This window comes from Psammomys obesus, unplaced genomic scaffold (assembly GCF_907164565.1).
Source record: "Psammomys obesus unplaced genomic scaffold, mPsaObe1.curated_primary_1811, whole genome shotgun sequence".
In the NCBI taxonomy this organism is placed as follows: domain Eukaryota; kingdom Metazoa; phylum Chordata; class Mammalia; order Rodentia; family Muridae; genus Psammomys; species Psammomys obesus.
The window spans coordinates 6,227,642-6,253,398 of NW_026586383.1; the positions used below are offsets into that span (position 1 = coordinate 6,227,642).

General features: G+C 43.6%; 1 protein-coding gene across 9 annotated transcripts in view; it reads right to left on the minus strand.

Annotated features, from left to right (window-relative positions):
* The window catches only part of Rbms3 (RNA binding motif single stranded interacting protein 3), a 934,572-nt gene that overhangs the window by 525,965 nt on the left and 382,850 nt on the right, over nucleotides 1-25,757 (minus strand). For all 9 annotated transcript variants that reach the window (XM_055601685.1, XM_055601684.1, XM_055601682.1 and 6 more), the window contains exon 4: nucleotides 18,519-18,610. In XM_055601685.1, the coding sequence (XP_055457660.1) occupies nucleotides 18,519-18,610 (92 nt within the window). The remainder of the gene's footprint in view (nucleotides 1-18,518; nucleotides 18,611-25,757) is intronic.

Genomic DNA, 25,757 nt, shown 5'->3' on the forward strand with positions numbered 1-25,757 from the left:
GCAACACAACCTATTGGAGTGGAGCGAGATGGTACCCCCCTCCATTTGTCCTCAGACTCTCCAGCTGTCTTGACTCCAGGAGCCACGGAATCATGTGACCCTCTGGTCATGCAGTAAGGGATTCTATAGCTCCTTGCTTGGGCTCTGTCAGGAACACTTCTATTGCAACTGACTCAACAGTGTGGCTCTCACCTGGTTGTGCAGACCAAGGCTAGACCAGCACCATACTACGTGTGAGCTGAAGATGAAGGCTACATCCCAGTACATGTGAGTGAATGGAAATGGGACCATGTTTTCTGAGAGTCACCATTCAGAAACGCTTACAGCAACTTGATAAATCTGATTTTGCCTTTTAAAACCAATAATAAAAGCGAGGCTTGCATTTTATGTGTCTGTTTACCTTTATTTCATTTTTCTGATCATTCATTTTTATGGTATTTCATAGAACCACTGGCCCATGACAGATTGGAAATAAAAGCGGAATCCTGCAACACTAAGTCTGAGGACTCAAACACTGCGGGAAGTGTGACACAGGAGCTGTCCCAGTTTCTTTTCTTCTGCTGGGATAAAGTCCCCGACAAAGAGCAGCTTCGGGGAGAAAGGGTTCATGTGATCTGAAAACTCCATGGAATAGCTTCCATCATAGCAGGGAAGTCAAGGCAGCAAGATTTTCGGATGTGGTCATATCTCAGCCACAGGCGAGTGTAGGGAAAAATGGATAAATGAATATGTGCCTCTTACCGAGGCTTCCTCCTCTGTTCTTATATCTGGGCACAGCCTGAGGAAATGGTGCCATGCACTGTGGGCAGGGTCTTTCCTTATCAATTAAGTTAATCAAAATGATCACTCACAGGACCACCTAATCTAGGCTGTCCCTCATTCAGACTCTCTTTCCAGGAGACTCTAGACCACAGCTAAATATCAAGGGAGGATGTGGACAGAACAGGAAGAAAACACAGCAAGTTTCATTAGCATGAAAGGGGAAAGCTCTCTATTTTATACTATTTTTCCTAACTCAAGGAGTTTAAAAGCACAGAGACATACATACATGCATACATACATACATACATACATACATACATACATACATACATGCACAGACACACACACAGTCACTACCCAGCACAGTGTATTTACACATTTTCTCAAAGAACAACTTTTGGCTTTCTTAGCAGCTCTGCTTGGGGTGTAAATGTAGCACTGCAATGTACTTTTGGCAAATGCCATCTACAATGCATTTTTGGTAAATGCATCCCGCTGCCATTTCTTGCCTTGACCAAATTCTATATCCCAACCCCAGGCGATTCATGTAGTTTAAGCACATAAAGAAAACATAACTTTTTAAGTGGGGGCCATCAGGGAATAAGCATATCCTACCCACTGTTTACCTCATCAACAACATGACAATCAAAACCAGCTCAATAAATTAATTGAGACAGCATTTCTCTTTTCAGATCAGGCTTCTCTGATCAGGCCCAGGCTGGCCCTAAAGATGATTCTCTTGCCTCCAGCTTACTGATGGGGTTCCCTCCTTGTGTTATCAGGATCAGCTTTTGAAATACTGGTTGTGTGAACTTCAGTTGTTTTTCACACACATGCTTGTTTGTTTGTGGGATGTATACATGTGTGTTTGAACCTGTTGTAGTTGGCACATTGATGACAGAGGGCAGCTTGCTGGAGTCAGCTCTCTTCTTCCATGATGTGGGTCCTGGGAACTGAACTCAGTTCCTCAGGGTTGGCAGCAAAAACCATTACTTGCTGGGCCCTCTTGCCCGCCCAACAAACTTCAGCTTCAATTAGATTGATAGAAAATTTACGCAAGTAACTTCTCAAAAGGACAAAAGTAAGAAATTAATTTTCCAAACAAATCAAGATCATAAAAATGGGTAAAGTTTCCTTTTAGTAAAGGTATTTGATAGAAAGAAATGTTAAAATCCAGAAAAAAACCCATAGGCTGTTTTCCTTTCAAATTGGTTCTGTGCCATTCTCAGAATGCTGGTCTTCCTCAAATTCACATTTTTAAATCCAGAAGGCCAAAGTAATAGTTTTAGGGGGTGGGGTCTTTTGAGAGGTCATGAAGGCAGAGGGATCCCAATAGAATTACTGCTGTGGGACCCGCAGGGACTTGCTAGCTTCCACCGAGGAAGATCATGGCTAGGAGATTGCTGCAGACCAGGAAGGGTGCCATTCTCAGCCAACTGAGTAACAGATGTCTGTCATATATAATCCACCCCACCTAAGATACCTGGCTACAGCCACTCAAATGTAACAAATGTAACAGAACCACAGCCAATGGAGTAATGCTTTGAAAACCAAATTTTCATGAATGGGCTGCCATTGGTCTATTTTGACTCACAAATATCAACTGTAATAAACTGACAGGACAAATTACCAAGAAACTGAATACAGCAGTTCTGGGATGCCATGGAGGTGTTTGGCATTTTCCAACCTATCTAACTTACTGGTGTTAATAGAATATTTATGTTTAGTCAATCTGGGATACAAACACCCCAGCTTTCTCTTTTTCGGGCCATTTTGTTTATTATTATTATTTTGTTTTGCAGTTTATCTTCTCCCATTTGATGTGAGACACTTTCTTCCTTAAACTCATATGGTTGTAATGCTTTCCTAATTGAAAGAAAAACCAGTATGGATGGAATCTTTTTCTCTGTTTACTCGCAGTTTGCTTTTCCAGCATCAGCATTGGCAGCAGCATCTTTAGAAAGTCTAGAAGAAGAGAGTATGAATAAGCAAACAGCGAAGGCACTCTGAAGAGGAACCCGGGAACAGATGGCAGCATTTAATCCAGCTGCTGGCTTTTCCCGTGTCCACTTATGCCTGCTTGTGATTTTATATTGCATATATAAAATGCAGTCATGTGTTTTGCTTATAAACTTACCCCTGCTTATTATAAGAAATTACACATGACAGCTTGTCCTGGATGCTTCAGAGAGTCTTAGGAGAAAATCATATGATAAAGGAAACCATGGCGGATGCCAGCTCTGATTCCCAAATCTACGCATTGCTGCATTCCATTTGTTCTTCTGGTAAACTCAAACACATGTGAAAACTCACAGGAAGAAGCCTATTGGTGTGCAAGGGATTAAGTTCGAGCACTGAGTACCCTGGAAGATAATCATGATTGTATTAGTTTGTTTCCTTGTTACTTCTGAGAAGAAGCAGCATAGTGAAGGAAGGCTTTGGTTTATGGCTTAAGGAGAGATGGTCCATCCTGGTGGGGAAGGATGGCGGCAGGAGAGTGAGGCAGCTGGTTATCTTTTCATTCACAATAAGGAAGCAGAAAATGGGGAGGAGGTGGGAACAGGCACAACAGCTCAAAGCCAGCTCCTGAGGCCGCTCTTCCCAGAGGACCCACGCTTCTGAAACAGCACCACAAGCTGGAAGCCAACTTCTCAGACGTGTGAGCCTGTGGGAGACATTTAACATCCAAAACACAGCAAGGACATGTGCAGACCTCTGGTTGCCTTGGAGGGAATGAGGTGACAGACACTAAAATCTTTCCTGTCAGTGGCAGGAGCGTGGGAAGGCAGTGCTCTGACACCGTCTGAGTGAAAGGTAGGAGTGGGGAAAGACAGCCATGCTAATCTAATATATCATGAGCACCAAGACATCAGAGACATGTAACCCCACCAGAGGGGGGCGGGACTTACAGAGAAAGACCAAAGTCTATGAAAACCAAGTTTCATCAAAGCCAGATGAGAGAGAGAATATACCAGGGATCCTAAAACAAATGTCCCAAACACCTAGACATCAGCAAGGGAAGGGACCAAGCCTAACCCACCTACCTCGCATTTTTACAAAGCGGGGAAAGAAAACAGCTAGGGACCATGTAACAACTGGTGTCTACACTGACTCAGCTCATGAGTGGTTGCTGTAACATCTTTGGAGGTGAGAGCGATATTTTAGCAGATTAGTGCCAAGTTATAAACCCTTGTAAGACCAGGAACTGTCACCCAAACATGGTATGACATATCCATGCAATAAACTGGATTAAGGACATGTAAAAGAGGCTCAGAAACAAACAAACAAACAAACAAAAAACCTGCCACCCCTGCTTCACAGAATTGGATTGCCAAGGCCAGATTCCATCTGGTACCTGTGTTTTATTCTCTCTGGTTCATTGATTGTGAAACCAGTATCTAACCCCCTCTTTTTCTACCCTTGCTAAACACTTCCTGGCTTGTGTTTTCTGAACCCTTTCTCAGCATCGTGTCTGTTTTTCCACCAGTCCTGATTCAACACACAAGGAGCAGAGGTGTTTTCCTAACCTGTGCTGAAACCTAGGCTTGCCAATGTGACAATAAAGTGAAAGGTTCACCTTATTGTAGAGCCTGGAGAGCTCGCAGGACTCCCAGAGAACTGCAGTTTCACCCTACACACAGAGACTCTCACCCTACACACAGAGACACACAGCCTGGGGGTGGGCTGGGGTGGCTGCTGTTAAAGCTCTACACCCTCACATGGTGATCTGACCTTCTCTTCCTCTGTGTCACTGCCAAGGCCAACAGAATACCTGTGGTACTCTCATTTAGTTCTTCAGCGTAAACATTTAAGCTCCACGCGGCATACTGTTCAATCTGTAACTTGCTGGCAAAGCACATCTTAGAAGGGATATTAAATAAGAGCAAACAAACTTAGGAAGCCACAAACACATAAACACAGCACTTAAAATATATAGTGAAGGCACAGATCCACAGAAGAGTAGTTAGTGCAAAGAGGAGTGAAAGACATCCTGTGACTGGTTTTTGCTTCAGTCTGGAACATACTGACACAACTGATATGCCAAAGAGCATCTCAAAACACATAAGGCTAATTTGTCATCATTTCCTATACCTTGATATAGGAAAAAAAATAGACAGATAAATGCTAGCCGATTTCCACTTCCCGAGAGTTCTACTCCTGAAGGAATACTAATGACCATTAATTGCTCAGACCCACCCAGGGAGATATATTAAAGAGTAAAGGAACTGGACTATTTCCTGGGGGGAGGGGTGGAATCTAACATCCAGAGTTAATTATGTAGAAACATTGACACTTCTCGTTTCAGAATTCTAATTGAAAGAAATTTTAGTGATCAAAATTTAATATGTGGACCCAGTTGAAGGTCCTACAGCTTAAGAACTATTTTTCTAACTGCTCTCATTTTTTTTTAACTTCAGCAATTACTTCACTGCTCAGCCTCTAAAGTGACTGGCCTGTTCAGAATCTCACCCGTGTGCAAACTGTGTTTTGTTTTCACTCAGCAGTGAAACTGCATGTAGGACAAAGAATTTAGAATGCATTCCCTCGTGATTTGTTCTAAGTAAATGCTTGTTTCGTTTACCCACTTTATATATAGCTATTTTAAATACCTAGATACATGGGGCCATGTAAAATTTCCCAGGTGAAGAAGGCTTCGAGAGGCCAGAGGTTAAGGAGCCCTGCTCCACCAGCAGTTACTCTGCCAATCCTGAATTCCATGAAGACATACACAGTCCTAGGGGGATGCAGACAAGAGGAAACAGGACCGAGGCTGAGCCGTCACACGATTTCCACAGGGACTGCCATTGAAACGGGAGCCTGAGAAACCCCGGGGAATAACTCAGACAAGGACATGGTGAGGCGGGGAAGGACAGCAATGTCTAAAAACCCAAGGCAGCCCAAGCCTTCACAAGACACCAGTGTCAGAAGCAATGGGGAACAGGCTAGGTAAGCAACAGTGCGACGGGCCAGGGGCTGCAGAGAAGCTCAGCGGTTTGTGCACGAACTGCTTTTGCAAAGGACCCACGTTCGGTTGCCACAGCCATGCTAGGCGACTCTACCTGTAGCTCCAGCTCCAGGGGATCTGACCCCTTCTTCTAACCTCTACAGGCGCTGCCCTCATGTGCACATACCCACACATGAACACAAATTTAAAAAGTAAAGTAAGTCTTAAAAAAAAAGAGCAAAGCTTAACTGCCCACATTGATGCACAGGTAAAGGACACTAGAAAAGGAGGCAATGTATCTTTCTCAAAAGCTGAAGGTATTAATTATCTATGTTACAGAAATCTGAACTGAGATAATAGCACAGGAAAGCGTGCAAATGGGACTGGGGAGGTAGATCCGTGGGTCAAGTGCTTTCTGAGCGGCCCTGAGAGCCGAGCTTCAGATCCCCAGTGCTGGGTGTGGCAGCATGCATCTGTAACACCAGCTCTGGGAGGCAGAGGGGCTGAGACAGGGGGATTGCTGATACTGGCCTGCAAGTATAGATGACTCAGTGAGCTGAAGTCCCACTAAGGGATCCTACCTCAAAATAGTAATTATTATTATTAATCAACAGCAATAATTAATAGTATTACAAAGAATGGGGGTGACATCTAGTGTCAACCTCCGGCTTCTGTATTCATTTAGGCACACATAGGTACACACACATGCACTCACAAATATGTACACACACATCTACCACACACCTGTGTATAGACAGAGAGGATTCCCTAAAATAATAGTGTGAAAAATACAAATGTCTTTTTGCTGTACAGAATTTCACTGTCTTTAAGATCTTGTGTTTCTGGCCAATCAAACCTATGGCTGGTTAAGTCCTTCAACAGGAGAACCATGAAGCTTACCACGAAGTCTGATTAATAAGGCCTCACCATTGCACTGTGCCACCAGCCTCTGTGAGAGCCGCAGCCCATCAGCCAGACACCATCTGGCTGGGGTCAGAGTGTGCGCCATGTGTAGGGGCTGTTAATTTTCTGGTCATATCAGCCATTTGCTGGCCTCCTCTGTCCCAGCAAAACCTTGAGAAAGTCTGGATTCCCTGGATCTAACCTTTCTGAGCACAGCCTGTAGATGGTTCCCTGGACCCAAGACATGCTCACACCCCCTGGTCTGCAATGCTCTTGTCCAAAACATCTGGCCAAGGGCAAGGAAGCTGAAGTGATGCCAGGAAAGGTGTGAAAATGGACACTAACAGCGCGCTGGAGTGCAGGGCGGTTGTGCTGATGAAACGCTGTTAAAATTCAAGTGACTTCACAACAAAAGCGATAAGGAGTGAGGTGAGCCACCAGGAACACCTCCCAGCACTCGGAGGGGCTGACAGGACCTTTAGAAAGGGTCCCAGGGAGTAACACCCTCCAGTCACAGTCACAGTGCTGTTCTGTTGGGCTTCGGTTCCTCTCCTTCCTCCACTCAAGGCTCCAAGGCCTGTGCTCACCCACAAAAGAGAAAGGTCGTTTCTTGGTGGGCTTGATGCTGGTGACTTAAAAGCCTGAATGCAAAGGGGGCCAAAGGTCCACGTTAGCCAAGTGGCCAGGGTAGTGAGAGTGTGGCTCTCACTTTCAGCTCTCTCACTGCCGACTGAGGTCTTCAGTGGCACAGCTCTCAACTCTGTTTTCAAGCCAAATTTGTTTACACAGTAAAACATGTAAACAGAACAGGAGGGGAGGTCTGTTTTCTTAACATCCTGAGAGTTAGTGGTGATATTTTACTAAAATACACAGATGTCTGTAAAAGTGTTTGACAGACGAGTATAAAGACCTGAGAAGAATTCCCAGAACCCATGTGAAAAATATACTGGGCATGGTAACATGCCCAACAAATGTGCACACACAAGTGAGAATAAAAATGAACATGTACCCTTCTAATTTTGGCATGTGCAAGAAGAACTCACCACTTGACTCTGTCATGTCACTTCGCCACAGAAGACTTCCAGAATGTTCCTATGTTCCTGAAGCGCTCTCTCTCTCTCTCTCTCTCTCTCTCTCTCTCTGTGTGTGTGTGTGTGTGTGTGTGTGTGTCTGAACATGGAAACTGTCTGGCAAGCTTTCACCTTTAAATTAACACTTTTCACTTAATTCCAGACACTGGTTTAAAGTCTGTTTCCCGAATGAACTACAGCAGTCTACAGGAAGACAGGTCCCCAAAATGCGAACTTCTACGGTTTCTGAACATTCCACTCTCCTCGAAGACTGAGAAGTACCATAAAGGTATAAAAACTGCTGATAATTTTTTTCCTTCCTATCAGCCACACCTCTCCCTCCCCCAGCTCCCACCCCCTGGCATGGATCTGGAAAATGTGCCTTATTTTACTTAAATTTTAACTCTTTTCAACTGTCTATCAAGCTGTAGCTGTGCGTCTGGATGACACACCAACTGTCACATTGCCATGGCATCACATTCCCTTTGTCTGTAACTTGACCTTTGTGTGTGGGAAAGAAGGTTTTCTCTGATTCTCCAAGAAGCTCATGTGCTTTTTGTGGGGTCTGTTCTCCCAGACCAGCACTGATATGGAATTCAATTCTTATGGTGTAGTTTTTTTCTTTGTAATTTTTCTGCTTTGTTTTGTGCTTGTTTACTCTGTTTCATTTCATCCGTAGCATGCTGTTTCTGTGCACTTCTTAATGAACTTGCATGTAGTCTCCCCTGTCCTGGTCCCTCTCTGCAGCACAACTTGCATCCTAAAGTTGTTCTCTGGCCCCTGCGTGCATGCACACACATCTGCACACATACTCACACACAAGAGCCATATGCACACACAGATGAAGAGGCAGCAAACATGTAGCCTTTTAATTTTGATCATAACCAAGGTTTCCTGTCTCCAAGGTTACATAACTCCCACCAAGCAGTGCCACGGACTGGGGGCAGAGCTCAAGTGCATGAGCGGGGGCGGGGGGGCACACGTATTTGTGTTCACACAGAATATTTCATTCTGGAAGTTAGGAGGATCAAGAGTGAGAAAACAATGGACTTTGTTGTGTAAAATAATTACTAAGTGGTGGGGCAGAGCTGGTAACATATTTGCTACGCAAGCATGAGGATCTGAGCATGGATACCCAGACAGGGCTCTGCCTATTATAACCCAAGCACTGGGGAAAAGGGGACAGCCCCGTCCGTGGAACTCACTGTTCGAACAGTCCAGGTGAATCCCTTAGCCCCAGGTTCACTCAGAGACCTGGTCTCAAAAACTAAGGGGGGATATTTGTGGAAGACACTGATGGTGACCTCTGGCTTAGACACACACACACACACACACACACACACACACACGTGCACATGTACACACACACAGACATGGGTACCTGCAGACATATATGCAGATATCCACTTGAACACATGCATGTGCTATATACAGTCACAGAGCAGCAAACTCATACCTGTAGCTATACACACAGAATGACACGCACCCACACAAATAATGCATAAGACAGCAATGAGCCCTAAAAACCCTATGCTTTGATTAGCAAACACGTCTGCCTTTGGAAACTGATATCTGTAAGCCTTGGTCCTTCAACTCCATCAATTTATGGTTTCTTTCCACATTCATATGTATTTATTCGGGAAGCTCTGTCCTCGAAGGAATATGAGGATAGTGACTGGGTAGATTATTTGAACAGCTTTTACTCTAACAAGATGATACTTGGGGAGGAGGGTTAAAATGCAAGCTTTTTTGTGCTGTATTCAACATGAAATATTTCCCTACATGCTGAACTCTTACTTCATGTGATAATATTACCCCTATAAAGCACTTGGACTTTGTATAGGCATGCCAATGAAGGCTGCTTATAGGCCCAGATTCCTAAGGAGGAATATAAATGTCTAACTGGGATGTGCTGGTCACCCCAGCAATCAGGAGCTGAGGCAGGAAGATTGACATTTCCAGTCCCAGGTCGAGCAGGGCTATATAGACAGGCCTTGTCTGTATATCCAAGGGCTGAGGAAGAGGCTCAGTGCCCGCTATCACACACAAGGTCCTGGGTTTCCACTCCAGCAACACCTGGGTCCTCTTCACATGGAGTGTTAATTATCTTTTTAGAATGCTTGATTGAAGAAATGTCTCTATGGTTTCACTAATGTCGACCACCTCACCAGCAAGTTGCTTTTGAAGCAGATAAGGATGAAATTCATGTGTAATACTGAACTTATAAAGGACCCCTGTTGAGCTGCTTCCCTGTGAAGAACATGGGAACGTGGCTTCCAGATGGACCCATCCCGTAAAAGGCATTCACTGGAGTGAGGTAATGAGTCCTGGTTACCTACTTGCAAAATTATTTCTAGTAAGGCATGGCCAGAAGTACTTAGGCTACTTTAGAAAAAAAAAGAAAGTTGGTTTTTGTTTTGTTTTTGTTTTTGTTTTTAAGTGATTTCAGCAGTAAAACGAGTCTACATTGTCCTCTGAATTTGAATATTTTCTTTTACCTCAGGATAATTCTTGGAGAAAAAGGAGAAGTGTTACAGTGACTGGTATTTTAATGCCCAGAAGACAGAGTTGGAGACTGTGGAGTGCTTGTTTAAGTGGATATCCTGGAGATGGTGGACACACAGGATCAAACCCAGTGCCAGGGGCCATACTCTTGGGCAGTATGAACTTTTTGTTTTTCACTTTTAAAATGTGTTTTTCTCTGTACAGTATTTGTGACCAGTCTGTTCTTTCCATCCATCACATGAGTTCCAGGAATGGAGCTCCGGTTTTCAGCCTTGGCTGGCAGGCCTCTTTAGCCTCTGAGTAATTTCTCCACTTTTCTCACTTTGATGGACTTTTGTCTATCCCTGTGGGGTGAGGAGCTGTAAAGACAAGTGTGGACTTAAACAGGACTTGTCAGTCTGTACCCAGAGAGAAGATAAGCTCTGTCTGGCTACAAGGGCAAATCAAAGCGAGAGATGAGGTGAGGTGACGGTTGCTTGGGGGTGAGACTTGCGAAGCACATCACAGCACGGAGGCTCTCCCTTGGTTGTATCTGGGCACGGTCCCTTCAAGATGAAATGGTTAATGAAAGGGTTGACACTGTGCACAACTTGCAAGGACTTTGTCCTCACAGACACTGAATGAAAACACGTGATCGGTGGGTGGAGACCAGGGTCTAGGGTATTTGGGCACCTTCTTGTTGAACTGGTTTTCTAGTGTTGGAGAAACAGTGATTTCTACTGGCATGCACACTTACCCTTTAGCTTAGAAGGAGACAACAGCAGGATGTCACCCACAGGCAGATTATGCAAATTGTTAGGTAAAAGCTAATATAAATATTTAACTTGCGAGGATTCTGCTTCAAAGGCCTCAGATAATTAACAAACGGAATTAATATAAACTCTGACAATTTCAATATTGGGTTTTGTATCTCTGCATTTTACAGCATTAGGATCAAGGGGAGAAAATATTTTTTTTTTAATCTTGAGCCAAATTGACATGTCCAACAAAACAGATGTCACAAGTATACGTGTGGACATGTGGTGAGCCCACACTTGGCATCTCCCTCTGTGAAACTTTAAGAAATACCAACTAGGAGGAAGAGGAGGTGGAATGCTTGGCTGTTGGAGGTACTGCATTTCATCTGGATATGTATCAACAAGAACACACAGCACCAACACTGAATGAGGAAGAGCCACTTTCATCGCATGGTCAGTAACCCAGCGCAAAGAGCCACCCACCCGAAGAGCTGCATCAGACTGGCTTATCATTGGACCCCCAGCTCTTCAACATCTATTTCAGGTGCTGAAGCGGTGGCTCAGGGGTTAAAGGCACTTGCTACTCTTGCAGAGGACACAAGTTCAGGTCCCAGCACCCATACACCTGCTAACAACTGTCTGATAACTCCATACCCAGGGACTAAATGCCCTCTTCTGGCTTCTGTGGGCACTGCTCTTATGCACACACACACACACACACACACACACACACACACACACACACACACCACACCACACCACACCACACATCCCTAATTAAAAATAAAAGTAAAATCCTCAGTATGTTCCACAGCAGTGTTGTAGAGGAGCTACTTGAACCCTTCTATGTGTGAGAAGAACAGCAAAGGATTCACACACAGGTCCTAGAAGATTGTAAGACTCCAGTCCCTACAGATGTCAGAATTCAATCATGAATCTTGAGGTACCTGTCTAAGCAAGAATGCCTTTCCTGCCCAGGAAGGTTTGGTCCTATTTAGACATGAGCGGCTTTCACCTCTCATCCATTTGCTCCTTGCTTTTGAGTATCCATGCTAATGTTCTTGAACTATCCAGAACCTTCCTAAATTACCAGTCAAATAAACACCTGTATGCCAAGTTATAGATAGCTGGTGCTATTTTTTGTCTATAATTAAAAAACCTATTTATTATACTTTCTGTGTATGGCTTTTCCCTGCATGTATGTTTCTGTACCATATGTATGAAATATATGGAGTCCTGAAGAGTGCCTGGTCCCTTATAGCTGGAGCTACAGAAGGTTGAGCCACCATATAGGTGGGTGCTGGGATTCGAACCCAGGTCCTCTCTAAGAGCAGCTAGTGCTCTAAACTGATGAGCCATCTCTTCAACTCCACAGTTGGTGTTCTTCAGTTTCTTCTTTTCATGTGTTGCCAGAAACATATTCCTCAGCCAATGCCTTCTTATATTTACCTTGCAGTTGGTGAGATTAGGAATAACTAAAATTCTTGGTCCACGGTATTTGCAACAAGGCACACAGAACAAATGTCACAAATACAAAATATGAAAGAGGTTTTTGTCAGTTATGGCCACGATATTTGTAATGCTCCTCCACCTGAGATAAACAAAGACAGTTGAGGAAACTAAGTAATTTGGCTGCCAAAATTCAAGTAACTTTATTTTGTGAGATTCTTTCTTTCCCCTCTCACCCACATGGTTCCCTCAGTAATGAGTGGCCACAACAGATGTTGTCAATCACCTGATATTCATTTACTAACCACCCAGATTATCCCTAGCAGTAGCCAACTATAGGCCCAAGTAAAATGAAATTACTCTATCCCCAGAAATATGCACATGGGCAGAAATCTTGATGTGTTCCTAAAGCAAGACTCCCTAGGCTCTGTGCAGGCCTCTTTCTGAATGAAGCTGTGATAACACAAGGTCACACATCCCCTTGTCTGTCTCCTGGCTGGCTTACTGCTTTGTACAACCTTACATCATTATAACCCACACGCTGTCCGGCCCACAGCAAGCAACAAAACCTTTACAGACTAAAGCTTTTACAACTATTTCCCTATAGGCGATTTTGTGATAACAGAAGACCTAAAGATACGTTAGGAGCCACGGGAGGTTCGCCAGCACACCCATGTCTAATGCACGGCATTTACTAAATCAGCAGGCGCTGGATTCTTTTTATGATCAAGGCACTATGCCGAACTCTTTATGGATTTCCAAAATTCTCACAGTAACCCTACGACCTAAAACACCATGTTATTATTACATAGTATTAGAGATGTTTTAATAATACGTCCTAGGCCACACAGCTAGGTGGTGCCACAACCAGAAACCATAGCCAAATGCATCTGTCAACCCTACGTTCTTCACCAGCATGCACTGACAAAATGCTTAAAATTTGCTTTCACAAAAACAAAAACAAACAAAAAAACCCACAAATTTTGCTCGTGAAGGAAAACGCTTATTTGTGTTCATCTTTACTTACTTCTTATTACAGATTGTTGTGGTGTGAATGAGAACTGTCCCCCACAGGCTGCACCATGTAGACACCTGTCCCTCGGCTGGTGGCAGGCTTTGAGGGGCAACAGCGCTGCTTAGGGAGGTGGCACAGCCTTGGTGGAGGAGGGGTAAGTCGCTATGGTGTGCTTTGAGAATCCGCAGCCTCTCCCTGTCCTGGGTTCCCTCTCTCCACTTTGTGTTTGCTGTTGAAGGTGACATGTCTCAGCTTCCGGCTCCTGACACCATGTCTGCCTTCTGTTGCCATGCCTCCCCACCATAATGGATGCTTATCCCTCTGGAACGGCACCCCCAAATAAAGTCCCAAATAAAGTCTTCCATATATTCCTTTTGAGAGTGGTTCTATCACAGCAACAGAAAAGTAACGAACGCATCGATCAGTAACAGCTCCTGGCTAATCCCCATCCAGTTCTTTGTAGCTGAGGTATTGGTTGGCTTTTTCCCAGGCACACTCTGGACACGTTAGCTAAGGAAAGCAACTCCCTCAGTTCCAAAGTTGGTGCCGCATTGCTATTGTGAATCTAATTACAGGTAGCATTTTAATTTTTTTTTTAAGATTTATTTGTATTTATGGAAGAGAGTGTGTGTGTGTGTGTGTGTGTGTGTGTGTGTGTGTCTATGTGTCCATCTGTTCATCCATCTCTCTGTGTGTGGAAATGTGTGAGTGTGAATGCAGGTGCCGATGGTATTCAGAAAAAGGTGTCAGGTCGCCTGGAATCAGAGCCAAAGCTGGCTGTGATCAGCCTCCTGAAGCAAGTATTGAGAATTGAACTCAGGTCCTTGGCAATCTACTGATGAGCCATCTCTCCAACCCCAGGAGGCGTTTTCATTTAAAAATCCTGGGATTTTAAGATGTCACACCACAACCGACAGAGAGGGGCACTGATAAGAACAAGGATACAGGAGGTGAGCCGGTGCATACTTAGACAGTAAAATATATACTGCAAGAAACACACACCCCGCAGACTGCAGGCTTATATGACAATAAATAACAGTTATCGCCAGGACAAAGGAGAGAGAGCCGTGAAATCCAATAGCTCAGTGAGAAATCTGCTAATACAGGTGGCCAAGCTTGTTCCATTTCATTGTCAAATGGAGGCTATTTATTTTCTTCTGGGTAGTTAAATTACAGAGTCATTTATTGCTGAAAGTTTTCCAGTGGGCAGATGGGAATCTAAAGCAGGCTTTGGGCTCAAACTTGGTGAGAAAAAAAAGGAGTGAGGATTTATTTCACAGACAGCACAACTGAAACTGTAAAAATCCTTCAGCAAGTCTGCAACTGAATGATTCCCCACAGTCCGGCCGGGAACTCCAGGGTTTTCACCTTGATATGGGAAAAGGGCTAGAGTGAGTAACCCCTTCTGAAGCTCCCTAAATGATGGCTAATGTAGACAGTTTTCTCTGGGTAGTGTGTGTGTGTGTGTGTGTGTGTGTGTGTGTGTGTGTGTGTACAGGAGAGAGACAGACAAAGACAGACAGACCGCCATAGAGAGGCGGTGTGTATATCTATATACAAGTATGCAGAAAATATTAAAGTCACTGTCAATTTCTTTGCCTGTTTTAATACAAAAGCTTAACTATATGTGAGATCTATCATCTATACATCATATAATTGTGTGTCATCTATTTGTCTATATCTATTATCTTTATACCTATTATCTATTTATCATCTGTCTGTCTGTCTTTCAGTCTGTCTCTTCAGAATTTAGACACGACTGTATGTTCACTACTATCTGATAACTTCCAAAATTCAGAAAGTTTGTAAATAGGGTGGGCCAAAACCTTTTCAATACCCATTTATGTGTAAGAATGTATTATTTAATTGCATGTGTTTTTACATGCATACATGTATGTGTGTTTACATATATGTGATGCATACACACATGTACACATTGCATGTACCTATGGAGGAGGACAATTGCAGCCAATCTCTTCTCTCCCTCCACTATGCATGGCCTGGGGATCAGGCTTCCATCTTCAGCTTCACAGACTTTATCTCCTCAGCTACCTTTTAGGTTCCCAATTTTGTTTGTTTCTTTAGAAAAAGGATTTGTATTACTTCTAAATTGTGTGTGTGTTTATGTGTCTGTGTCTGTGTGTGGGTGTGTGCACTTAAATTCAAGAGCTCTTGGAGGCTAGAAGAGGGCATTGGATTACTTGGAGCTGGAGTTATAGGGCATTTAGCTGTGAACAACATTCGGCTGCTAGGAACCAAACTCAGGTTCTCTATAAAAATCCCAATTGCAATGAAAAATAAGGAAATCATGAAGTTTGCAGGTAAATGGTGGGACCTGGAAAGGATCATCCTGAGTGAGCTGTCCCAGAAGCAGAAAGACACATGGTATATACTCACTCATATAGACATATCACATAGGATAAACCTACTAAAATCTGTACATCTAAAGAAACTAATCAAGAGAGAGGACCCTGACTAAAATGCTCACTCTCCATCCCGAAAGGCCAAGAGAATGGACATCAGAAGAAGAAAATAGAAAACAACCTAGGAACCTGCCACAGAGGGCCTCTGAAAGGCTCTGCCTTGTAGACTATCAAAGCAGACGTTGAGACTTATGGCCAACTGTTGGGCAGAGTGCAGGGAATCTTATGTAAGAAGTGGGAAATAGTAAGATCTGGAGAGGACAGGAGGTCCACAAGGAGAGCAACAGAACCAGAAAAGTGGAACACAGGGATCTTCCCAGAGACTCATACTCCAACCAAGTAGCATGCATGGAGATAACCTAGAACCCCTGCACAGAGGTAGCCCATGGCAGTTTAGTGTCCAAGTGGGTTACATAATAATGGGAAGAGGGACTGCCTCTGACATAATCTGATTGGCCTGCTCTTTGATCACCTCCCCCTGAGGGGGGAGCAGCCTTACCAGGCCACAGAAGATGACAATGCAGCCACTCCTGATGAGATCTGATAGACTAATAGAAGGAAGGAGAGGAGGACCTCCCTTATCAGTGGACTTGGGGAGGGGCATGCGTGAAGAAGGGGGAGGAAAGATGGGGTCGGGAGGGGAGGAGGGAGGGGCTTATGGGGGGATACAAAGTGAATAAAGTGTAATTAATAAAATAAAATTAAATAAAAAAAAGAGTTCCAGGTACTTTTAACTGTAGAAACATTTCTCCATCCCCCAGAAGAGACTTGGTTTTTCAGTATTTATTTTTATTTCTTAAATGCATTTGTAGTGATACATACACACGTGTACAAAATGCACACACATGCACGTGCACACTGAACGCATCCCCTGTGCATTCCAGAAGAGTGGCTCGGACCCCCAAAGCTGGAGCTACTGCAGGCTGGGAGCTGCCTAACGTGGGTGCTGGGGACTAGGTTCGGTCCTCCGCAAGGACAGCCTGTGCCCTTAAACACTGCGCCCTCTCTCCAGCCTCTCCCTCTTGTTTTCATAATCACTTCCCGCCTCAGTCAACAGCAATGCTGCATCGCTTGTGTTCTGAGTACAGGAAATGACTGTTTCAGCTGCCATTGACTCTTGCCAAGTAACCTTTAAACCAGGACATGCATGTAATTTCCTGATTAATTAAAAGTATTAACTTCATCAATCTTGATTCCCGACCAAATCTAAAGCTTCCGGACATAATCCTGGCAGAGAACAAAAGACACAGCTGTGAGAACTCTAATCTATATCACCTCGCATAAAGAAGACACAGGAAAGACAATGAGCCCGTCACCTCAGAGGAAGGGGCTGAGCAGATGTGATCTATAATCACTGGTCACAGTGCTTCCACAGCTGCTAGGACCTAATTCTGATCCTCTAGAAATCTGAGGCAGATGCCGGAAGATCCTATCAGAATGCACATCATCACAAGGAAAGACAAATGGCTAGGGCACCAGATAACTTCATCATTACATCGCTTACGTCTTTGGGAACTCGGCTAGGAAACTGGAAAGACAAGCGGTTGACAGATACCCAAGATTTCAAGGTCTGTTGCCTGTGGCATCCAATGATTTGAAGATCTGGGCATATTAAGTTCAGAACAAACAGGAATAATATTTTAAACTGAGACTGTTTATGATACCCCAAAATGGCTGCTGCTGGAGCTTTAAATTTCCAATATCTAAACACTATTAGTGATGTTTCAAGTGTTTATTCTTACTTTTTCTCCCTTCTTTTTTTTTTTGCTTGTGGAGAGAGGGTCTCATTGTGTAGCCCTAGCTGACCTGAAACTCCATTAGACACACCAGGCTGTCCTTGAATTCACACAGATCTGCCTGCCCTGTTTCCAGGGTGCTGGGATTAAAGGTGTGCACCATCACCCCTAGCTTATATCATTATGATGATATCTCACTAGGGCCCCAATCACATTGATGTACATTATTCACAGAGATCCGTATTAAATCAGCACATAGGCAGATTCTTACAATACTACAACAATCATGACACAAAATGATGATGGTGCACAATTTCACGATTTGATATAAACATTCATCACAGTTTCACATACCAGGTCTCAGACAACACATACGATGTGGCAATGAATAAATGTTGAAATGATGAGTATCAAGGAAATTGCTCTCCAGGTAGACGCTGGGTATATGCCCCACAGTAAAATTCCAGCAAAGCAGACAAAAGTCACCAGCGATTAGTGAAAAAGTCATCATCTGAGAACCCCAGACCCAGACATAAAACAAATAAGTGAGGTTCTAGTACACATTAAACCGATGATAACTTTCTATGCTGCCCTAAAACTAAAACTCTGCTGAGCTAGTAGAGTTCTATACACCAGTCCATACATGTGTATCGAGCCCAACACTGCTGACCGGGGAAATTTCCAGACTCTCATGAATGCACTTTCCTTTTTTCAGGCAAAACAGAGTCTTCCACATTTAAATACTTGGTCACCACAACTGAAGAGCTCATTTATAACTGTACACCAAGGCAAGGAGATTATAACAAGCCAAGACCACTACATGCTTCATTTTTCTAATTGGGCACAAAAAGAGTATAAACCATAATGTGGGGTCTGCTCACTGCAAAGGACCAATAGTTAATCTCACACAGTCACACACATCCACACAAAGGTAGACCCGTGTGCACAGACTCCCTTGTCTGAGCAGGCTTACCTTGGCCATCTGTGCTTGCACGCCATTTGCCTTCAAGGATGCTACTGCTTTCTGTGCGGCTGCAGGACTATCAAAATCTACAAAACCATAACCTGCAAAAATACAAAAGCTGGCATTAGTCACCACAGGCAGCAGGCACACCTGTGTCACGCGATGAACCTGCCTAGACCTGAAAGCTCTCCTGTCTGTGGAAGCCACTCAACACTAACCTGGCAGGTTAAGGCAAAGCCTTGCTTCACTATGTTCTTTCGTCTACAGGTCTGCTACAAGAGGGAGAAGAATAAAACCATGAAAATCCTGAAGTCTCTGGAGCTAAAACGCATTTTCTAGACCTTTAAAAAACGATACTCATAAAAGCCACATGAACTGGTAAGTGTGATGTCCACATGAACTGTCAACCTGATGGGATCTAGAATCACCTAGAAGACAGAGTGCTGAGGACACCGGTGGGGAACTGCCCTCTTTATGACAGTAACGTGGGAAGACCCATTTGACTTGTGGGTAAGAGCATCCCCTGGGAGGGGAGTCTGGATCGCATAAACCAGAGAGAGCCAGCTGAGCCCCGACACATCTGTTCTGTTTCCTGACTGTGCACGTGATGTGAGCAGCTGCTCCAAACTGCTGCCACGGTGCCTCCTCTACCGTGAGAACTGTGCAGGAAATGAAGCCAGAATGAACCCTTTCGTGGTAAGTTGCTTTTCCCAGGGTAAATTATCATAGTGGCATGTCAAGAAGCCAGGGCACTGAGGTTCTAGCTGCAGAAGTGCTTGCCATGCAGCGGGCAGCCAATACACACCTCTTGGCTGCACAAATAAACAGAGGTCGTGGGTTAGGGCAGCATTTTGAACCTACCTGACCACTCAGCCCGTGCTTCTAAATTAATTATAGGAGCTTGTTTCTCTCAACATCTCAAATAGTTGATGATTTTAGTATTTTGGAAAAAAAATGTAATTTGATGGATACATATGCAGGTATCTAAAAGACAGACACAGAACGGCCATCTTGCTCATATATGGTTCTGTTTGTATGCTTATGTGATCCTATGTAAATGGCCAGGGAAACAAACAAACCAGAGCAGTTGAGAAGACATAACAATGAGGAGGAAACAGTCTTCATGCCATCAAGGTGACAGCCATTAGTGCATGGATTCGCCCAACAGCAATGCCACCTGTGATTCTAGCATAACTGAGGTAGAAGCAGGATAATCAGGAGTCCAACGTCAGCTTTGACCATCTACTGTGTTTAGGACTAGTCTGAAGTACTTGAGATTATATCAAAAAATAAATAAATAAGGAAAGAAAGAAAGAAAAAAAGAAAGAAAGAAAGAAAGAAAGAAAGGAGAAAAGGAAGAAAGAAAGAAAGAAAGAAAGAAAGAAAGAAAGAAAGAAAGAAAGGAGGAAAGAAAGGAAGAAAGAAAAGAAAAAATTAAAGAAAAAACCAAAAGCAACTGTATGTGTGTATGTGTGTCATGGTTTGAATGTGAACGTCCACACAGGCTGTGTTTGAACATTGACCCCCAGCAAGTTGTGCTGCTTGAGAAGGTTACAGAGCCTTTAGGGGGTGGAGCCCTGATGAAGGAAGTGCATCACTGGGAGAGAGAGTTGGGCATTTTGTAGCCTGGCCCTACTTGCTGTGCAAGCTCAGCTTCCTGTGTGAAGATGACACGTGAGCAGTCAGCTTCCTGCCCCTGCTGCCATGCCTTCTCTGCCTGCTGCCATGCCTTCCCTCCATGATGGACTCTACGCCTCTGGCACTAAGGACCAAAATGAGCACTTTTTCCTGTCAGTTATTTTTTTCTCAAGAAATTTTTAACACAGCAACAGAAACAGTTACTAACACACACACACACATATGCACATTATAAATATTACATATGATATACATTGTATATAACTTGTTATATATGACACATACAAACATATAAATATGTATATGTGTATATTATGTATGTATGTGTGTGTGTATACGTGTATGTGCTGTGTTCCTGAAAAGCCTATGGTTGTATAAACACATCTTCTCATCCATGAAGACAGACATCTGTCTTGTAGTTTGAAGTCTGTCTCATTCAGGGATTCCGGGCCTTGCCACCAAGGCAAACACATCATTTGGGTGCTGCTATCATCCACCCGACCCAACCTCCAAATAAGAGTGTTTGGAAATTCAATTACCAAGTTGTTTCTTTTAATTAACTTTTTAATTTCCTCCCCTTGAATCTCGTCTTTCTTTTCTCCCTCCCAGCATGTTATCCCAGAGTGAACTAGCTACACAGCAGTGTACCAGCAAGATACTCTCACAGAGCAGGCCGCAGGACGCTGTCAAGTTAGTGCTTCTTATACAGAAGGAAGTGTGTTTTGTAACAAATGGTAATTTTTCAGGTGATAAGATGGGGAAGAAAAGTGAAGGAGAAAGAAAAGTCAAGAACCAGAGTTATAGGCAAAGGCATAAAGACTCCAAACTTAGACATCGACACCGTTGCCCACAGATCGGGTGCTGTTCTGAGGGTTTCAGGCATTAGCAATTGATAAAAGCTTCATTGTGTCACATAATACCGACTCCACGTCCATTGTACGAGAAAACTGAGTGAACTTACACAAGTGGCCAAAACAGCCAAAACTCTTAGATGGTTGGGACACAAATTGAGCCTAATCTTCACAGAAGCTATCTGGTGTGATACAAAGAACTGTTTCTAGTCCCACCAGAAGCCTGAGATGCTGATGCCCCTCAGAGAGAGGACTTAAATCTCCTCAGATTTTGAAGTTATAAGCTGAGTTGCCACAATTCCATGGAAGGCTCGCCCCAGCTCATTCTCTTTGAGTGTTACTTCCTGGAGGGCCTAAGCTTGCATTATGTTTCTTCTCAGGAGGTGCGGGAGGGGAATAAAGACTAGTCATCACTCACTCAGAGGCTCACCCTTCTTCTAGTCATGAAGGTCTCCATCAGGCACCTGACCCAGCACAATATGCAGCACGGAGAAAACAGCAGCTCTGTTCCCATGAAGCTTATTAACTGAGTTATAAAGAGTCATGACAGACCAGCCAGACCAAGGAATCTGCAGCCGTCTCCTGTAGTGCCTTCCCTGAAATCAAGGAAAGCAGGGCACACAGAATGTGCATGTTGATTGTCCAGTGCTGAGAAATCTTTGACAAGTTCTCTCTCTAACCGGAGACTGGATGGTGATGGGGTAGGAGCCACCTACCTTGTTTATTGACACATGATGTCTATTCCATATGGAATTTACTGAGTAGGTAAGACTGGGTGGCCAGCAAGCCCCAGGGATCTATCTGACTCTGCCTCCCAACACTGTGATTACAAAGAAATGTCATCATATTAAATATTTTACATAGGTGCTGGGGATTGAACCCTGGTCCTCATGTTTTCCCCGCAAACACTTTACTGAATGAGCTATCTTTCCATCCCTCAACAGAGCTTTCATTTTCTTTATGATAGAAGTGTGTGTGTGTGTGTGTGTCCATCCTTGTATTCCTGTGTGAAATCAAGGTAAGGACCTACTAAAACTCATTTTTGTGTATTGGCCACCTACTACGGAACGTTACACTGCTTTGCAGTTTTGAAAAATGAATAGGGAAGATCAAGCTGAGAAGAGACTCAAGCTTCATGGAAACGAAAACAATTCATAAAATATCCATCTGGGGGAAGGTGCAAGCCCAAGGGACCTCTGGGACAGATATGGCCATGCTGCCCCTGCACCCACAGTCACAGGAAGGAAGAAGAAAGAACATGCTGGCTGAGGTAGTCATCTAACCTGTGCTGTGACCAAGTCCCTGGCAAAAGCAGCTCAAAAGGAATAGCTAATCCTGGCTTTCGGCCTGAGAGGACACATTCCATCATGGCGGGAAAGACATGAGAAAACTGGTCGAAGAGTACCTCCAGTCAGACAGAGAGCACATGGGAAGTGGGCGAGTTTATAAAAACCACAAAGCCACCCCCAGTGACCTGCTTCTTCCAGCAAGGTCTAACAACCTCCCAATCAGCACCGTCCATCAACGGTGCCTCCTATAAAGGAGGCATTTGAGACTCGTCACCTGTTATCATTTCATCATCTACCCCTAGTTACTGGAGTTTACCTAAGCCTGTGTTTAGTAGATCCTTGTCAAAGTACATAGAAAGCATGTGTAAAATATGTAAACTTACAGGAGGGATTACTGTGGTTACTAATTAACAGATAAAGATGTCATAATAACATTTTGTTTACAAAAATACCAAGACAGTGCCAGTGCTGTCAGATAGGGCTGTCCCACATTTCGACCCTGCATTACAGCTTCTTTCTTCAGGTTCTTTCCTTCACTTCCAACTCTACACACCACACAGTATATTAGAAAATCAAGATGTGGCTCCTTAGGGCTAGACTCCTACACATGCTTAAGTAATTTCCACAAGGGCACCAAGCAGCCTGAGCTTCTCCTCAGGAAATTTACAGCAGAATTCTGGGGGGGGGGGGGCGAGGAGTGACCCCTACACCTGCAGGCACGGCCCCAAACCAACAAGAAGCAAAGACTCTGCATATAGACTTAGAGCAAAGAGAGAATCACAATCTGAGTTGTGGTGTGTTCACTTATCCTTTTACTGGTTTAAATGACAGTCTGAAGGTCAAAGTGTCTCAAGATACTTCCATTCTGCAAATAAACATGGCGTTTCCAAGGTTTACGAGCGTAAGAGCTACATCTCAGTTGGAAGAAAACAAAATGAAACACAGGGCTGGCTCTTAAAAAAACAAAACAATGATGAGGTTAGAAATGGATAAAATTGCTTTAATTTGGTTTCAATTTGCTTTCCTTCCTGACAACTAATGAAGTCTGGTAGCAGGCACCTCTGTCTCTGCATCTGGCAGAGGAAGGGAGGTAGAATAATCCAGTCCAGCTCACAGTCTCCCTTACGGAGCCCGAGGGAAGGCTGGCCAAGGCAGACTCTGCCTGGTGGCTGTGTACCTACCTCCCTCAATTTTGTCATCACACTTGGAGACAGGTTCAAGCAAATTAGATCCAAAGGTCACTGTTTACCCCCACATACCCAGAGCTTGTTTTTCTTCCTGGTCAGGGAGACAAGGCCAGCAGCTCAGCAATTAGCCGGAAGTGGAGCGATGGGAGAAAAGGAACTGTGGGATAATTAGGTCATTCTGTGAATTCACTCTTCCATCGACAGGCTTAATCAATGCTTCCCTGAAATGCTTTACGCCTTCTGCACTTACTTAAAGTTTTGTTATTGCATGGTACTACCAGCAGGATGACCTTTTAGAAAAATAATCTATATTAATTACAACTTAACTCTACAGTATCACCAGAGGGGCTTTTGTCTATTTCCTTTCCTGAAGTCATAGGTGACATATTCCAGAGACCTTTATCCTTCAAAAACCATTGTGCAATTACGGGTTTCGAGTTTCATTAAAGTCTCTTTATCATATTCAACAGTTGATTTTAGATTACTGTGTGGCTTATGGTTCTTTATGCTGGCAATTGAACCCTTTTTTTTGCCAATATTGGGAAATATTTATTTGCCAATATCGGGCCTGTTCTGTTGGGCAGGGTATGCCTGAAAAAATTTTCCATTTATGTTTGTGGAAACATCTACAGCCACCCAGGGCATTTAGTCTCAGGGTTTTAACTGCACACTGAATTCCACACTATTTGTGTGGCTCTATGTCTTGGAAGTGGTTCTTTTAGAAGAATGCCCTCTAAGAACACAGATGATGAGCCAGCTGTGAGTCAAATGTGATTTCTAAACAGAACGAGTGAATGACTTGGCTGAGATTTATGTGTGAAACTAAAGTCCTGCTCCAATGTACCACTGGGGATGCTTAAGCACTCACCTTCCTCTGTGTTTATCACGGCAACAGAGGCCTAAGACAGTCTCCAGTCCTACTTTCGCTATAGTATCTCCAGGAGCCTTAGCCTTTCCTTGGCATTCATTGAAGGGTTTTCTATGAGCACTCATCAAGAGGATTCTTGAATATAGCGGAGGAAGCAAGACAGCTGCACACAGTCTACCTTGGATAAACAAAAAAGCAAAGACCAAAGAGCAACGCTGGCTCAGGTGTAGAAACAGGCAAGTCTTACTTGGTAGAGTAAAAATGCTATGAAACCATCTTCACCATAATAACCCCAAATCACTTATACTTAGAAATATCCTCAGATTACAACATAGGATCTCACAATTTTATTTGTTAAGGAGAAACCTACTTACTGCCCGTACAAAGGGATACAGTATCAGCCAACTAGCAAACAAGAAAATAAGATGAGAAAATAAGTCCATACAACAGTAGACAGGCTGTGTCACATCAAGGTACCATCCTGTCAGAAAACCATAGCACAAGAAATTAACCTTTAGAAGAGCTTTGGAGACCCCTTTGAACCATGATGTGTCTCTCCTATCATTAAATTTAAAGCATCTACTTCAAAGATAAAAGAAAGCTCAGGTACTGTAAGAAAAATGCATGTTCCTCCTCGCTGCAGGGTGTATGGCATTGTAAAGTTGATAACTTTAAATGTGGTAGAGTCAACATATTTTGCATATGCAAGGAAATGCAAAATGGCTGACAGGTCCTGGGGAGACCTCTTCAGTGGGTAAGAAGGCTTGTTGCTGAAGCATGGAGAGCTGAGTTCAAATCTCCCATATGCATCTAAAGTCTGGCTTGGCAGTGCATGCCTATAAACCCATCACTATAAGGGAGGGGGCAGGAGGGTCACAGGAGGCTTGTGGCCACCATCTTAGCTCCAGATTCAGTGAGAGACACTGCCTCAAAGGAATAAGGTGGAGAGAGAGCAGAACAACCAGCCCCAGAGTACACATAGGCAAGCACGCCCCTACATTTGCCTACACCCAGGTACTAATAGAAGAGCAATCTTCACACAAAGAACTCTCACATTTTATGAGTTCACATTGATTTTTTTGTGTGCACAGTTTTATCCAGTGTAGTCAATCAGCCAATCTATTTTTCCCTCATTGAGTCATAATGAGAATAATACACACAGGGTGTGTGTGTGTGTGTGTGTGTGTGTGTGTGTGTGTGTACCTTTCTGTCTTCCATTTTACATTCACATTTTAACTTAATGTGAATTAAGTTAAAAACAAGGCATAGAAAATAACTGCTATAATACCTCCAGAAGACAAGCTAGTTACCTAGAATGTAAACTATTGTTTCCAAGTGGGAATAAACAAAGTGCAATTTGTACATTACAAAAAAAAAAGTGAGGGCTGGGTGAAGGGCATAAGGCTATCTTGTCC